Source organism: Coregonus clupeaformis, unplaced genomic scaffold, assembly GCF_020615455.1.
Source record: "Coregonus clupeaformis isolate EN_2021a unplaced genomic scaffold, ASM2061545v1 scaf0349, whole genome shotgun sequence".
Lineage (NCBI taxonomy): Eukaryota > Metazoa > Chordata > Actinopteri > Salmoniformes > Salmonidae > Coregonus > Coregonus clupeaformis.
In genome coordinates, this window is record NW_025533804.1 from 169,451 (window position 1) to 184,968 (window position 15,518).

At 40.5% G+C, this 15,518-nt stretch overlaps 1 protein-coding gene and 1 non-coding gene across 3 annotated transcripts in view; one reads left to right on the top strand and one right to left on the bottom strand.

Annotated features, from left to right (window-relative positions):
• pex5lb (peroxisomal biogenesis factor 5-like b) overlaps positions 1–15,518 on the bottom strand; it is a 137,062-nt gene that overhangs the window by 66,115 nt on the left and 55,429 nt on the right. The window contains exons 2-3 of one of the 2 annotated variants that reach the window (XM_041841507.2): positions 14,414–14,509; positions 5,088–5,202 (exon numbers count right to left, since the gene is read on the bottom strand). In XM_041841507.2, the coding sequence (XP_041697441.1) occupies positions 5,088–5,202; positions 14,414–14,509 (211 nt within the window). The remainder of the gene's footprint in view (positions 1–5,087; positions 5,203–14,413; positions 14,510–15,518) is intronic. The other variant, XM_041841508.2, reaches the window with a different exon arrangement.
• On the top strand, positions 11,182–11,236 carry LOC121535837. Its single transcript, XR_005994805.1, has one exon. It is a non-coding gene; the product is annotated as a U7 small nuclear RNA (small nuclear RNA).

The window sequence follows — 15,518 nt, forward strand, 5'->3', positions numbered from 1 at the left end:
TGCTACTATCAACCCCACGTTTACACACCTGCTTGAGTTTGAGAGCCTTCTCATGCTGTTTAGCATTGATACGCACCACCACCAAACTTCCATCAAAGACTTTTAGCAGACACAACCTCTCTTAATTTACTCTACAAGTCACTAGCCAATGCGATCGGACTCCCCGCCGTGACTCCACTCTTGTCCTTAAACTTCCCCAACACCTTGAACTCCACTTCTCTCCATACAACACTGCGAACCGAACCTCCCTCATCACTACTCTCCCCTGACGAGACCTGCAAAAGATCCTCGGTCTTCCTCTTTTTCATATCTACTCGCACTACTCTTCCTCCACCCTTTCCCCCCTCCACCGCTCCACTCCATCCCATCCTCCTCAACTTCTAACCCCCCTACCTTTCCATCCATCTCTGCTCCAGTCACAGCCCAGTGTTGGTCAAACACCCCCCACGTCAACACTCAAAAACCTGTTGCTTTCCAATCTGAATCGGACAATGTCGATGCACAAACCAGCTGTCAACTGTCCGGTCTCTAGCTCCAACCAGCGTCTCTCCTGATTGGATCGAGCTAGCCCCGGCTCTCTCTCAGAATGGGCCTAAAGTCAATTCAAGATGGCATGCCAAGTGTGTTGGACACCCTACTGCATAATAGGCCATTATAATCACAACACAGTGTGTTAAAATAGTCTTGGCCATGTACATACTGTACATCAACATATCATTTTCATATATTCATCATTTCATTTATTTTAGGGGCAACGTTTCATTTCACTTTCACGTTATGCTTTCTTGGTAACACATGTTACAATATAAGATATATTTTTATATGTTCTTTCATGTTGTTGGAGTTCAAGTGAAAAAAATAATGCAGATGAACCAGAAATTGGTTCAATGGAAGATTAAAGCAGAGATCCTCCAGGCTCGAGTGGAAGACCTGGAGGCTGATAGAGCATTTCTTGAGCAGCAACTGAGCGAGATGACTGCCGAAACAGAAGGTAGGTGACATTATTCCAAATGAGGAACTATGTTATGGATTCTCACTTAAATTCCTTCTGTCAGTACATAGAATACCAACAAGACAAAAATCTTCAGGTTTCTAGCACAATCTCCCACTGACGATTCGCCCACATTCAGCAACTCATTAGTCCAGGATAAGCCACCAAACACAATGAGTCGTCTGCATTGCTTTTGCATGCGAAGAGCAGTAGCACATACTGAAACATTGTAGCAGAGCAGAGATGACATGGAAAATTAACATTGCTTTTGTATTCTGCTTTTGTATTTCTTTAGCAGGCAACATCAAAGACGTTGTCACCAGATACCAGAGGCTGCTGAACCTGACGAAGAAGGGCTACACTATGACCTCGGCTTTCCGAAAGGCGGGTGTGTCCAGGAACACTGTTGCCGCCACCGCTCCCGTTGATGAGCTTTTCATAGAAAACAGAGAGGTGTTGCCTTTCTGTGAACAACTCACAGATCTGGCAACATTATGCACAGAAGATATGGTGGGTGATATTCAAGTAAATGTCACAGAGATGAAGAGAAAGGTGAACTACTACCCTAAGATAAGAGGACAAACATGTTTTCCTTGTTGCAGGACAACAGAACCTTATTACATTCGATACTACCGGTCCTAAAAAAAATCTTATATTGAACATTGTCAAATGCTGGTATTGTGATACTACTGAAGTTTTGATATACCGTGCAACAATACTTTAGCCTACACATGCCCTCAGTGTATGGTGGAGGCACATACTTTCAGGGGCACATTTACAGTAGTGTTGCACGGTTTACTGAAACTTTGTGTTGGTTGAATTAAACTAACTTGGTGCTGCAATGTCTCTCACTCACTCTCTCCTCGGGCAACGGCCCGACATTTCCACTGGCAGCCTTTAGCCATTAGGCCAAAAATGTTGTAGACAATGTTGTGATTTTTGTTAATTAAAAGATTGATTTTAACATTATGCCTCTGGTACGTTTCTTTATCAGTAACTAGGAAAGACAAGTTTAAGCATAGTGATTGTTTGTTTGTTTCCCTCTTGATTTATTTCCCCAGGTGCTCCAGTGTCAAAAGGTAATTTCAGTAATTCCAACAACAGTTGCACATTTGGATGTGTTGTGTGGTTATAGCATTTTAACTTAATGAAATAGTCTTTCACTTTATTTATCCCAATGCATATCTACAGAGGGTTACTAGAGTGTAAGTGCATGCACTGAACATCAGTTGATACATATTTCAATGTGAAGTAGATAGTCTGTAGACTGTCAACTAAGCTCAACTTGTGTTGAACTTTATTCGGATAGTCCCAAAGCATATCTACAGATCACTACTAGAATGACAACAGATATGCTGTTAAGTTGTTATGGCTATCCAGTTGAGATGCTGCTGATAGTCTCCTGATTGTTTGTTGATCATCTAGAGATGGGCTTGGCATTTGTGCAAGTGAGGGGATACACTGTTGAAATATTACTGACAGGCAGGCTACAGATATGCTGTTGAAATGCTGCTGATAGTCTACAGATGGTTTGTTGAGCATCTATAGATGGACTATAGACTACCTGGTTGAAAATGATGATATATACTGTTGAGATGCTACTGAGAGGCTAAAGACATGCAGTTGAAATGCTGATAGTCTGTAGGTAGTTTGTAGAGCACCTACAGGGAGGTTAATAAAATTGCCAGCCCCCATGCACATACCACAAATGCCTTGTTTGCTAAGTTCGCTGTATTGTACGTGGCTTTCCGTTACTGTATTTTGTATCATTAGCACAGTATTCAGTATAGCACATTAGAAAGTATTCATACCCCTTGACTTATTCCTCATTTTGTTGTGTTACAGCCTGAATTCAAAATGCATTTTTTTCTCACCCATCTACACACAATACCCCATAATGACAAAGTGAAAACATGTTTTGTAATGTTTGCAAATGTATTGAAAATGAAATATAGAAATATCTCATTTACATAAGTATTCACACCTTTCTGGGTAAATCTCTAAGAGCTTTGCACACCTGGATTGTACAATATTTGCCCATTATTCTTTTCAAAAATCTTTAAGCTCTGTAAAATTGGTTGTTGATCATTGCTAGACAAGTCAAGTCTTGCCATAGATTTTCAAGCAGATTTAAGTCAAAACTGAGTCACCCCGGAACATCCACTGTCTTCTTGGTAAGCAACTCCAGTGTAGATTTGGCATTGTGTTTTAGGTTATTGTCCTTCTGAAAGTTGAATTAATCTCCCAGTGTCTGGTGGAAAGCAGACTGAACCAAGTTTTCCTCTAGGATTTTGCCTTTGCTTAGCTCCATTCCATTTATTTTTTATGCTGAAAAACTCCCCAGGCCTTAATGATTACAAGCATACCCATAACATGATGCAGCCACCACTATGCTTGAAAATATGGAGAGTGGTACTCAGTAATGTGTTGTATTGGATTTGCCCCAAACAAAACACTTTCTATTCAGGACAGAAAGTTAATTGCTTTGCCACATTTTTTGCAGCATTACTTTAGTGCTTTGTTGCAAACAGCAGCATACCACCCTGCATCCCACTGTTGGATTGCCTCTGAAGCTAAGCAGGGTTGGTCCTGGTTAGTCCCTGGATGGGAGACCAGATGCTGCTGGAAGTGGTGTTGGAGGGCCAGTGGGAGGTACTCTTTCCTCTGGTCTAAAAAAAAGATCCCAATACCCCAGGACAATGATTGGGGACATTGCCTTGTGTAGGGTGTTGTCTTTCATTAAACGGGTGTCCTGACTCTCTGTGGTCACTAAAGATCCCATGGCAGTTATCAGTAGGGGTGTTAACACTGGTGTCCTGTCTAAATTCCCAATCTGGCCCTCATGCCACCTAATCATCCCCAGCTTCCAATTGGCTCATTCATCCCCCTCTGCACTGTAACTATTCCCCAGGTTGTTGCTGTAAATGAGAATGTGTTCAGTCAACTTACTGGGTAAAAAAAACAGGATGCATGTTTTGGAATATTTTTTATTCTTACAAGCTTCTTTCTTTTCACTCTGTCAGTTAGGTTAGTATTGTGGTGTAATTACAATGTTGTTGATCCATCCTCAGTTTTCCCCTATCACAGCCATTAAACTCTGTAACTGTATTAAAGTCACCATTGGCCTCATGATGAAATCCCTGAGCGGTTTCCTTCCTCTCCGGCAACGGAGTTATGAAAGACACCTGTATCTTTGTAGTGACTGGGTGTATTGATACACCATCCAACATGTAATTAATAACTTCACCATGCTCAAAGGGATATTCACTGTCTGCTTTTATTTTTTATATCTACCAATAGGTGCCCTTCTTTGCAAGGCATTGGAAAACCTCCCTGGTCTTTGTGGTTGAATCTGAGTTAGATATTCACTGCTCGACTGAGGGACCTTACAGATAATTGTATGTGTGGGGTACAGAGATGAGGTAGTCATTCAAAATCATGTTAACCACTATTATTGCACCATGCAACTTATTATGTGACTTGTTAAGCACATTTTTGATCCTGAACTTAATTAAGCTTGCCTTAACAAAGGGGTTGAATACTTATTAATTCAAGAATTTTCAGCTTTACATTTTTTATTAATTTCTGTAAATTTCAAAAAACACTATTCCACTTCGACATTATGGGGTATTGTGTGTGGGCCACTGAAAACCCCCCACAATTTAATCCATTTTAAATTCAGGCTGTAACACAACAAAATGTGGGAAAAAAATCAAGTGGTGTATATACTTTCTGAAGGCACTGTACATTATCCCAATTTTAGCTTTGAGACGACTGCCAATGGGAAGATTGTTTGCGATTTATTGGTATATTGAACCATGTCATGTGCCGTTGTTTAAAAACTCTTTGGATAGTACTGAAACAATGACGTCATATCTGAATTCCGGCATCTTCATGAACCTTTGCCATTGATTCAGGTGTGCTTGTACTGGAATACTTCAAGTGGAACTGGCTGGGGGCCCTCGAGGAGAGGTTTGGGAAACACTTGCCTAGGGGAAGGGTGCGGCAGGGAACAAATTGGGACTAGCTGACAGAGAAAGAGAGGAGAGGAGCAGATGAGGGCGTTAATGAGTTGTGGGTAATGAGAGAGGGCTACCTGCTGTGTTGGAGGTGACCGGCCGGACCACGGGACCATCGATGCGGCTCTCTGACAGGAAGTCATCGATGGAGGGGCTCAGCAGCGGGCGGCTCTCTTGCTGCTCACCGACCAGCTGGGGAGGAGAGACGCAGTGAGGAAAACAGAAAACATAAAAAGAAAGAAAGAAAGAAATGCTGCAGCAGAAGGATAGTCCATAGGAGTCTGCAACTCGTGGCTTGCGAGCCAAATCCATCCCACGAACCGATTTGTTGTGGCACACCAAGGATGTATTTTTTATGTAGGTGAATATCACTGGTGACAGTTGATGCCCTAGATTGTTTAATTTTGTTTATGTATAACACCCTTAAGGTTAGATACAGTAACGGAAGGCAAACTTGAAGGGGGCTAAGGTCCATTTCAATCAAAGAGTCAATTTAGAAACTGATGAGTACTATCAACAGGATATGGAACACTTCAAGTTTATGCCTGAATTCATAGGGATTGAGATTAATCGGATCACAGCTAAGCAACACATTTTGAGGATGAGGAGAGGAATTGATTTTGATGAAGCAGAACCAAAGAGGAGTGATGGTGAAACCAAGCATACAACACATATTGAAACAGCTGCCAAAATCCCTTGACCATACGAGTTGCGAAACAGATCTTCAAAACACAAATCATAAAACGTGACAAATTACATAAAACATTAAATGTTGTCTCATTTGAGAATGAAATGTAAAAGTGAAAGTGTAACAAAAAACACTTAAAATAAATCATAAATTATATTTATTTACATCACTTGACTAAATAGTGACCCTGTGTATTCCTTGATGTTCAATAAACACAGCGCAGCTTACAGTATTATGACATATAATACAATATGATATCCTTTACTTTCTATTGTTGATGGATGATATATCTCACGTGACTGAGGTATATATAGATCCCATATCCAGTACCAGTCAAAAGTTTAGACAAACCTACTCATTCAAGTTTTTTTCTTTATTTTTACTATTTTCTACATTGTAGAATAATAATGAAGAAATCAAAACTATGAAATAACACATATGGAATCATGTAGTAACCAAAAAAGTGTTGAACAAATCAAAATATATTTGAGATTTCAGATTCTTCAAATAGCAACCCTTTGCCTTGACAGCTTTGCACACGCTTGGCATTCTCTCAACCAGCTTCACTTGGAATGATTTTCCAACAATCTTGAAGGAGTTCCCACATATGCTGAGCACTTTTCATTTTCCTGCTTTTCCTGCTTTTCCTTCACTCTGCTGTCCGACTTATCCCATGCCATCTCAATTGGGTTGAGGTCGGGGGATTGTAGAGGCCAGGTCATCTGATGCATCACTCCATCACTCTCCTTCTTGGTAAAATAGCCCTTACACAGTCTGGAGGTGTGTTGGGTCATTGTCCTGTTGAAAAACAAATGATAGTCCCACTAAGCCCAAACCAGATGGGATGGCGTATCGCTGCAGAATGCTGTGGTAGCCATGCTGGTTAAGTGTGGTTGGACACAATGGTTGGAACCAAAAATCTCAAATTTGGACTCCAGACCAAAGGACACATTTCCACCGGTCTAATGTCCATTGCTCGTGTTTCTTGGCCCAAGCAGGTCTCTTCTTCTTATTGGTGTCCTTTAGTATTGGTTTCTTTGCAGCAATTCGACAATGAAGGCCTGATTCACACAGTTCCCTCTGAACAGTTGATGTTGAGATGTGTCTGTTACTTGAACTCTGTGAAGCATTTATTTGGGCTGCAATTTCTAAGGCTGGTAACTCTAATGAACTTATCCTCTGCAGCAGAGGTAACTCTGGGTCTTCCATTCCTGTGGCGGTCCTCATGAGAGCCAGTTTCATCATAGCGCTTGATGGGTTTTGCGACTGCACTTGAAGAAACGTTCAAAGTTCTTGAAATGTTCCATATTGACTGACCTTCATGTCTTAAAGTAATGATGGACTGTCGTTTCTCTTTGCTTATTTGAGCTGTTCTTGCCATAATATGGACTTGGTCTTTTACCAAATATGGCTATATTCTGTATACCCCCCTACCTTGTCACAACACAACTGATTGGCTCACACACATTAAGGAAAGAAATTCCACAAATTAACTTTTAAGAAGGCACACCTGATAATTGAAATGCATTCCAGGTGACTACCTCATGAAGCTGGTTGAGAGAATGCCAAGACTGTGCAAAGCTGTCATCAAGGCAAAGGGTGGCTACTTTGAAGAATCTCAAATATAAAATAAATGTTAATTTGTTTAACACTTTTTTGGTAACTACATGATTCCATATGAGTTATTTCATAGTTCTGATGTCTTCACTATAATTCTACAATGTAAAAAAAATTCCAAACTTCCAAAAAGTCCAAACTTTTGACTTGTAGTGTATGTCAGATTGTGCAACATTGGGGATGTTAAATAGACCCCTCTGTGACAGTGCTTTGCCTTCAAACAGATAAACAGTAGCTGGGAGATACAGAGAGCACCGCTTCCTCTACCATAGACACCATCCACCATTAAACCACTGTGCGTGTTTGTGCGTGCGTGTTGTGTTGTGTTCGGCGAGGGCATACATACAGTACATGCCCATGTGCACTATGGATGTTCGCCCATGTCTATTTGGGAAGGAAAACGAGATAGCGACTTAGTGTGACCTAGACTTATAACCGTCTCTGGGAGGTAGACTCTAATGACTCAGACATTACAACCCCTTTAATTGGGAATGAGAAAGACATTTGGAATGGCTTTTATGATCCCCCTCTCCAAATTAGTTGACCCTCCATAAACCTATTAGAAGGCTTGCTAACGGTTGTGAATACCAACCATCGAGAATGAGGGGCTGTGTCCAGATACCCGGACTTGTGTCCTAAATAGTAGGCCGTTTGGGTATGCAAAAACAGAACGTTCTACAGCATATGAAATCTCAAAGATGTAGTATGTGTTAGAGTTCCATCCACATCACTCGCACAGTGTGTGTGTGTGTGTGTGTGTGTGTGTGTGTTTGAAATTCTAGTGCCAGAAAATTATAACATTTCTGTAGCATTTATAAGAGACCAGAGAACATTCCTTTTGCTGCCATGCCCATGTAATCCCGAAAGTACCCAAAACAGAGAGACTCCTAAAGATAGCTTCATTGTATTCTGTCAGTAAATTCAATCCCATGAAAAAGATTTCTATACAGTGCATTCAGAAAGTATTCAGACCCCTTCACTTTTTCCACATTTGTTACAGCCTTATTCTATAATGGATTAAATTAATTTTTTCCTCATCAATCTACACACAATACCCCATAAAGCCAAAGCGAAAACAGGTTTTTAGAATTTGTTGCAAATGTATTACAAATTAAAAACAGAAATACCATAATTACGTAAATATTCAGACCCTTTGCTATGAGACTCGAAATTGAGCTCAGATGCATCCTGTTTCCATTGATCATCCTTGAGATGTTTCTACAACTTGATTGGAGTCCACCTGTGGTAAATTCAATTGATTGGACAGGATTTGGAAAGGCACACGCCTGTCTATATAAGGTCCCACAGATGACAGTGCATGTCATAGCAAAAACCAAGCCATGAGGTCGACGGAATTGTCCGTAGAGCTCCAAGACAGGATTGTGTCGAGGCACAGATCTGGGGAAGGGTACCAAAACATTTTTGCAGTATTGAAGGTCCCCAATAACACAGTGGCCTCCATCATTCTTAACTGGAAGAAGGTTGGAACCACCAAGACTCTTCCTAGAGCTGGCAACCCTGCCAAACTAGGCAATCGGGGGAGAAGGGCCTTGATCAGGGAGGTGACCAAGAACCCAATGGTAACTCTGACAAAGCTCCAGAGGTCCTCTGTGGAGATGGGAGAACCTTCCAGAAGAACAACCATCTCTGCAGCACTCCACCAATCAGGCCTTTATGGTAGAGTGGCCAGACGGAAGCCACTCCTCAGTAAAAGGCACATGACAGCCCTCTTGGAGTTTTCCAAAAGGCACCTAAAGGACTCTCAGACCATAGAGAAACAAGATTCTCTGGTCTGATGAAACCAAGACTGAACTCTTTGGCCTGAATGCCAAGCGTCATATCTGGAGGAAACCAGGCACCGCTCATCACCTGGCCAATACCATCCCTACGGTTAAGAATAGGGGTGGCAGCATCATGCTGTGGGGATGTTTTTCAGCAGCAGGGACTGGAAGACTAGTCAGGATCAAGGGAAAGATGAACGGAGCAAAGTACAGAAAGATCCTTGATGAAAACCTGCTCCAGAGTGCTCAGGACCTCAGACTGGGGCGAAGGTTCACCTTCCAACAGGTCAACGACCCTAAGCACACAGCCAAGACAACGCAGGAGTGGCTTCGGGACAAGTCTCTGAATATCCTTGAGTGGCCCAGCCAGTAACTGGACTTGAACCCGATCTCTGGAGAGATCTGAAAATAGCTGTGCAGAGACACTCCCCATCCAACCTGACAGAGCTTGAGAGGATCTGAAGAGAAGAATGGGAGAAACTCCCCAACTACAGGTGTGACAAGCTTGTAGCGTCATACCCAAGAAGACTCAATGCTGTAATCACTACCAAAGGTGCTTCAACAAATTAAAGGGTCTGAATACTTATGTAAATGTGATATTTCAGTTTTCTAAAAAACAGTTTTTGCTTTGTTATTATGGGGTATTGTGTGGAGATTGATGAGGGAAAAAAAACTATTTAATCCATTTTAGAATAAGGCTTTAACGTAAAGAATTTGTAAAAAGTGAAGGGGTCCGAATACTTTCCGAATGCACTATACACTGATCTATTATCAAATTACTCCTCTGTGATCGTCCTACTCTTAAAGCTTAACCATGGCCTAATCCCTGGCTGTAAACATTGGCAGTATCACTGACGATCGGTTCTAGTTCCCTACGATGTCCCCAAATCTGGTCTGCCTTCGAAATCCTAATCCACATTACACAAGATGTATAGGCTATGATGTCAACCCCAATGTGAATGGCCGGAGACAATACATCACCAGGGTCGGGGTTAATTCCATTTAAATGCAGTCAATTCAATTTTTTTCAATGAGGACAACAATGGATTTGACTGAATGCGCATAGAAAGTGGATACACAGTGTCAAAATGGCAAAATGTAAACAAAACTGGAGACAGCACGTCATTTTTGGAGACCTTATTGACACGGCAGGCACAGTGTAGCTAGCAAAATAGGTGGAGAAGTGATTGCTAATTATTGTTAACCATTTTAGCTGGCTTACTAATTATCTTGAATAACTGTGGGGCGAAACAATTCACTTATTTCCAGCTAATTAGCCACCGCAAATCTCTTTGCTAGCAAACGCAACACTGTCTCCAAAACGGCAAGGTAATTCCAGCAATGTTAACTTTTTGACATTCTAAGCGTATTTAAATGGAATTGACCCTAACCCTGGTACCCACATTTACTTGAAGTGGATGATGAGGTGCAGCATATACGAGTGATTTACTATGGAGGAAGGAATGTTGCATTATTGGAAGGAAAGCGTTATTGCTCAGGTTAAGAAAAAGGGCTTTATAAATACATTTGATTGATTGATGGAAAGCCACTTTCTGGAATGGATTTAATACTGGCTTAAGGCTCCAATTCCACCAACATTGGAGCTTCCATCGATCATAGAGCACTTGGTCCTCCAGTTACCCGCAAAAAAAAATACAGTATTTACTATAGAATTCTGTAGTAAACTGTAGTATACAGTAGAAAATATAGTACATACTGTAGTATCCCTCAATCACAAGTAGTACTTACTATAGAATGTTGTAGTACACTGTAGAATACTATACTAAATATTACAGTATTAGCAACAACAACAAAAAACACTGTAGTTAATATTATAGTAATGACTGCAAAAACACTACAGTCCGCAAAAACACCACCGTTTTTTAACTATAGTAATACTACAGTATTTAACTTGTATATACCCTGCCTATTCCCCTCCCACATATCGCAATGTGTGCCACCCATAAGTGAAATAACCTACATGCCAAGGATAGACCATATATTGTGTTCCCTACAGGTTATAGAAAAGAGTAGAAGCTCTGAACTATCCGTTCAGACCCCAGTCCTACCTACCTACAGGTTATGGAAAATTAGCTCTTTTAGTACTTGTCCAGTAGGTTTCCTCATGGAGAAAGCCCACACTTCTATGTCAAAGTCAAGAAAACAAAAACACTATAGTAAATACTACAGTAATGTCCGCAAAAACACTACAGTATATTACAGTCCACAAAAACATTACAGTAATTACTATTGTATATACACTAAAAATAAAATACTACAGTATTTAAACTATAGTAAAGTGTAAATACTACAGTATACTACAGTCATGTGCACAAAAACACCACAGTGAATACTACAGTAAAGTCTGCAAAAACACTTGAATAGTGAATACTATAGTATTTATACCATAGTATACTATGGTATTTTCTCATGTGGGTATTTAGATATCTAGTACAGTATCAATACAGGTAAATGCCAAAATAAAAGGAAAAACCAACATAAAGTGTCTTAATAGTGCATTGGGCCATCACGAGCCACCAGAACAGCTTCAGTGCGCCTTGGGATAGATTGTAGAAGTATCTGGAACTCTATTGGAGGGATGCGACTCCATTATATATACTTAAAGTTTATTTTGAATTGTACACATTTGCAGCTAAAAGCTGAATTGCAGCATACATAGGCCTACGTAGATTTTGGTTGCACGTCATTGGATCTTCTCAAGTTGGTTGTGTTGGTGGGCTGTGAGACCTGGGTGCCATACAGCTGGCGTACTCGAGCACTCGACAGACAACAGGTGTAGACTGTCAGAAGGTCTTTGGGGGGAGGTTAAAGTGGCGAAGATAGTTCATCATCACCTTTGTTGGTAATGTCGGAGATGTGCGTGTTCCATTTTAGATTGACTTGGAATGTCACGCCGAGCACTTTGGTGCTGGACACCTCAAGTGTGTGAACGGAGATGGATAATGGCGGAGGTGGGTCAGGATTGTGGCTAAAACAGGTGTACGTGACTTTGCACTTTGTTGGGTTGAGCTTCATCTTGTTTTGTTCTGACCAGTTGGCTAGTTGGTTAAGGTCCTGTTGTATGGTGGAAGTGTCACATATGTCACACCATTCTTCCATGAGAAATTCCATAATTTTGTGTTTTGTTGATGGTGGTGTAAAACGCTGTCTCAGGCGCCGCTCCAGAATCTCCCATAACTGTTCAATTGGGTTGAGATCTGGTGACTGAGACGGCCATGGCATATAGTTTACATTGTTTTCATGCTCATCAAACCATTCAATAACCACTCGTGCCCTGCGGATGGGGGCATTGTCATCCTGGAAGAGACCACTACCATCAGCATAGAAATTATTCACCATAGGCTGTAGGTGATCACTCAGAATGGCTGTGCATTTATTGGCGTTTACCTTGCCCTCTAAGGGACCTAAACCATGCCAGGAAAATGCACCTCACACCATAACAGAGCCGCCAGAAGTGTTTCCTTTATTTTGGCAATTACCTGTATATAGGCTATACATCGGTCAATGACTCATATTAAGGAAAATATACTGTAGAACTAACGGAAATTACATTTACATTTTAGTCATTTAGCAGACGCTCTTATCCAAAGCGACTTACAGGAGCAATTAGGGTTAAGTGCCTTGCTCAAGGGCACATCGACAGATTTTTCACCTAGTCGGCTCAGGGATTAGAACCAGCGACCTTTCGGTTACTGGCACAACGCTCTTAACCACTAAGCTACCTGCCGCCCCCCGGAAATGTAAGGGGCGAAACAACAAACACTTGCACAGGCACACACATACTCCTCATCGCTGTGACCACTAAAACACAGTGCATTCAGTGTGCTTTGAGACAGTTATTGGAGGGCAACAAGCACATACATTTCTACCATCAGCATTTCAATAAAACAAACTACTAACACCAAAAGCCTATTTCAGTGCATAGTAGAATATATTGATGAGCCCAAATAGAATAAACAAAAAGCTCAATTTCTGGGGTAACAAATATAGTATTGTGGGATAACTAAGGGAGATCAGTTTTGCAAATACAGCATATTCACAAAAATATAATGCTGCATTAAAGCACATTTCATACACATGCAAAATCATATCCAACAAAAACAAGATTGCTTGGATTAATTTAATTCTAAATGTAATCCTGTGCAGTCCTGTAACACTAGAAAGAGAGAGTAAGCAGAAAAGAAAAGCTAAGCAGCTTCTAAGTTTGGCGTGTAAATTACATTTCATTTTGCCTCCCCAAGTTATGACAGAAATCTCATTTTGAATTAAACTGTTGAAATCAGTCTGCATAAGGACATTTTTGGCAATGTTAATACAGGAAAAGTGTAAGATTATGTTTTGTATTACAACAAATGATACAGTATATTCAATTGGGGGTGGTTGATTTAGATTTAGATTTTTTTTATGTTTATTTATTAATATGTTTTATGTTTTGGTACTTTTACCACTTTTTTTTATCCCCAATTTCATGATATCCAATTAGTAGTTACAGTCTTGTCCCATCGCTGCGACTCCCGTACGGACTCGGGAGAGGCGAAGGTCGAGAGCCATGCGTCCTCCGAAACACGACCCCGCCAAGCCGCACTACTTCTTGACACACTGCAATGCAGTGCCTTAGATCGCTGCACCACTCAGAAGGCCCCTGTGGGTGGTTGAGTTTTAATGTAAAAAATATTACACATTAAGTAATTTCACCCCAGGTTATTTCATGGATTTAAAATTAACATGTGAAAATATCATACATCGTTTTAGAACAGTAATATAAATTGACAATACCAATCTTTTTATAAGGCCTTGAGTGCATGTAGCAGTTTGTTTGCGGAAATAGAAAGGTGCAGCTGCGAAACAGATTTGATATTATTCTCTTTTTATTGTTGATTGTTGGAAAGGGCCTATATGGTCGCAGTTGTAAATGAGAACTTGTTCTCAACTGGCTTACCTGGTTAAATAAAGGTGAAATTAAAAAAATGTGGCTTTAGCTCTAGCTTGCAAAAATACCTTCACAGGCAGCCAGCAGCAAGCCAAGTAAATAGGAACATCATTGGTGACATGTTGGTAGTTCAAATCCCAGTGGGGCATATAACTGATGTGTTGCCCCTGGCACTGCATTTAACCTGAATTGGTTCACTGTCAGGCTGTATATAAAAATGTGTGCAGAATTCCAAGCCATGTGAGTTACTTTGGCTAGCAGTGTCTGCTACGCAAAGAAATCGAAACAAAAAAGCACAGTTGTGTACAGTATACCAAACCAGGAAGTGCTTGATTGCTGCTTCCTGTCGGTGGTCATCATGCCCACCTTGGTTGTCACGGTGAGGAGGGGATTTCCTTCTGAGGATGCCTTTTTACCCGGAAGCTCCTTCAGCACCATGGCAACAGCCCTTTCCCCTTTCCCCTATAACAGTGAGATCAACAATGACTTGTGTCAGTGGTGACAAATGGTTTCTATTCCACTTCCTAAAATTACCATTTAATGGGCTGTTTTAACCATAGATATAGAATAACTAGAACATAGAAAAAAAATCTCACTGGCAACTTGACAGTGGGTACACTCAATATGGTCGCCTGTACACCTATCACAGAACATTGACTTGAATGTGAATGTCCATTCTAGTAACTCAAGTTCTATGGTTTTAATTTAACATGCATTTCTATCTTACACTGTGGTAGAAAAAAACTGAAAGTGGATGCTGACAATGTCTTTTTTATATCAAAGAATTGAATAGGCAGTTTGAAATAACTTAAACGGGTGGTCCACCAAAGAAATCTGAATTGAAGTAGATCATTACCTTAAGAGGATTACTTAATATACTGTTTCATGTTCAGAAGATGACAAAAAGAAAGACATACAGGGTATGATACCTGGATGGACTGCCCCTTTAAACTGAAGACAACCGTGTGAGGGGCAGCATGACATTATCAGGGTTTAATAATCGTCCCATAAAAAGATCTGGGTTTCAATGTCACAATACTGAGTATGGAGGATCTCTACTTGATAAAAAGTTATCTGTAGCAAGGTAGCTACTTGTTTTATTTAGCCACCTAAGATTATGCATACAGTATAGTATCGTTTTTTTTTATGTGGATGAACACTGATGACACAGTTTAGCAGGGAATGTGATTTTACATGGGGTGGTTTATAACTACTCATTGCTGTTCCAGTGAACTAGATAGCATTTTTAAATAACAACAACAAAAATGAGACTGGATTTACATGAAAAGAAATGTTAACATTGTTTAATTAATAGCAATTGTTTAATATGTACATACAGTGCATTCGGAAAGTATTCAGACACCTTGACTTTTTCCTAATTTTATTACGTTACAGCCTTATCTTTACACACATTAACTCGTTTTTTTCCCACATCAATCTAGATAATCCTCATAATGACAAAGCAAAAACC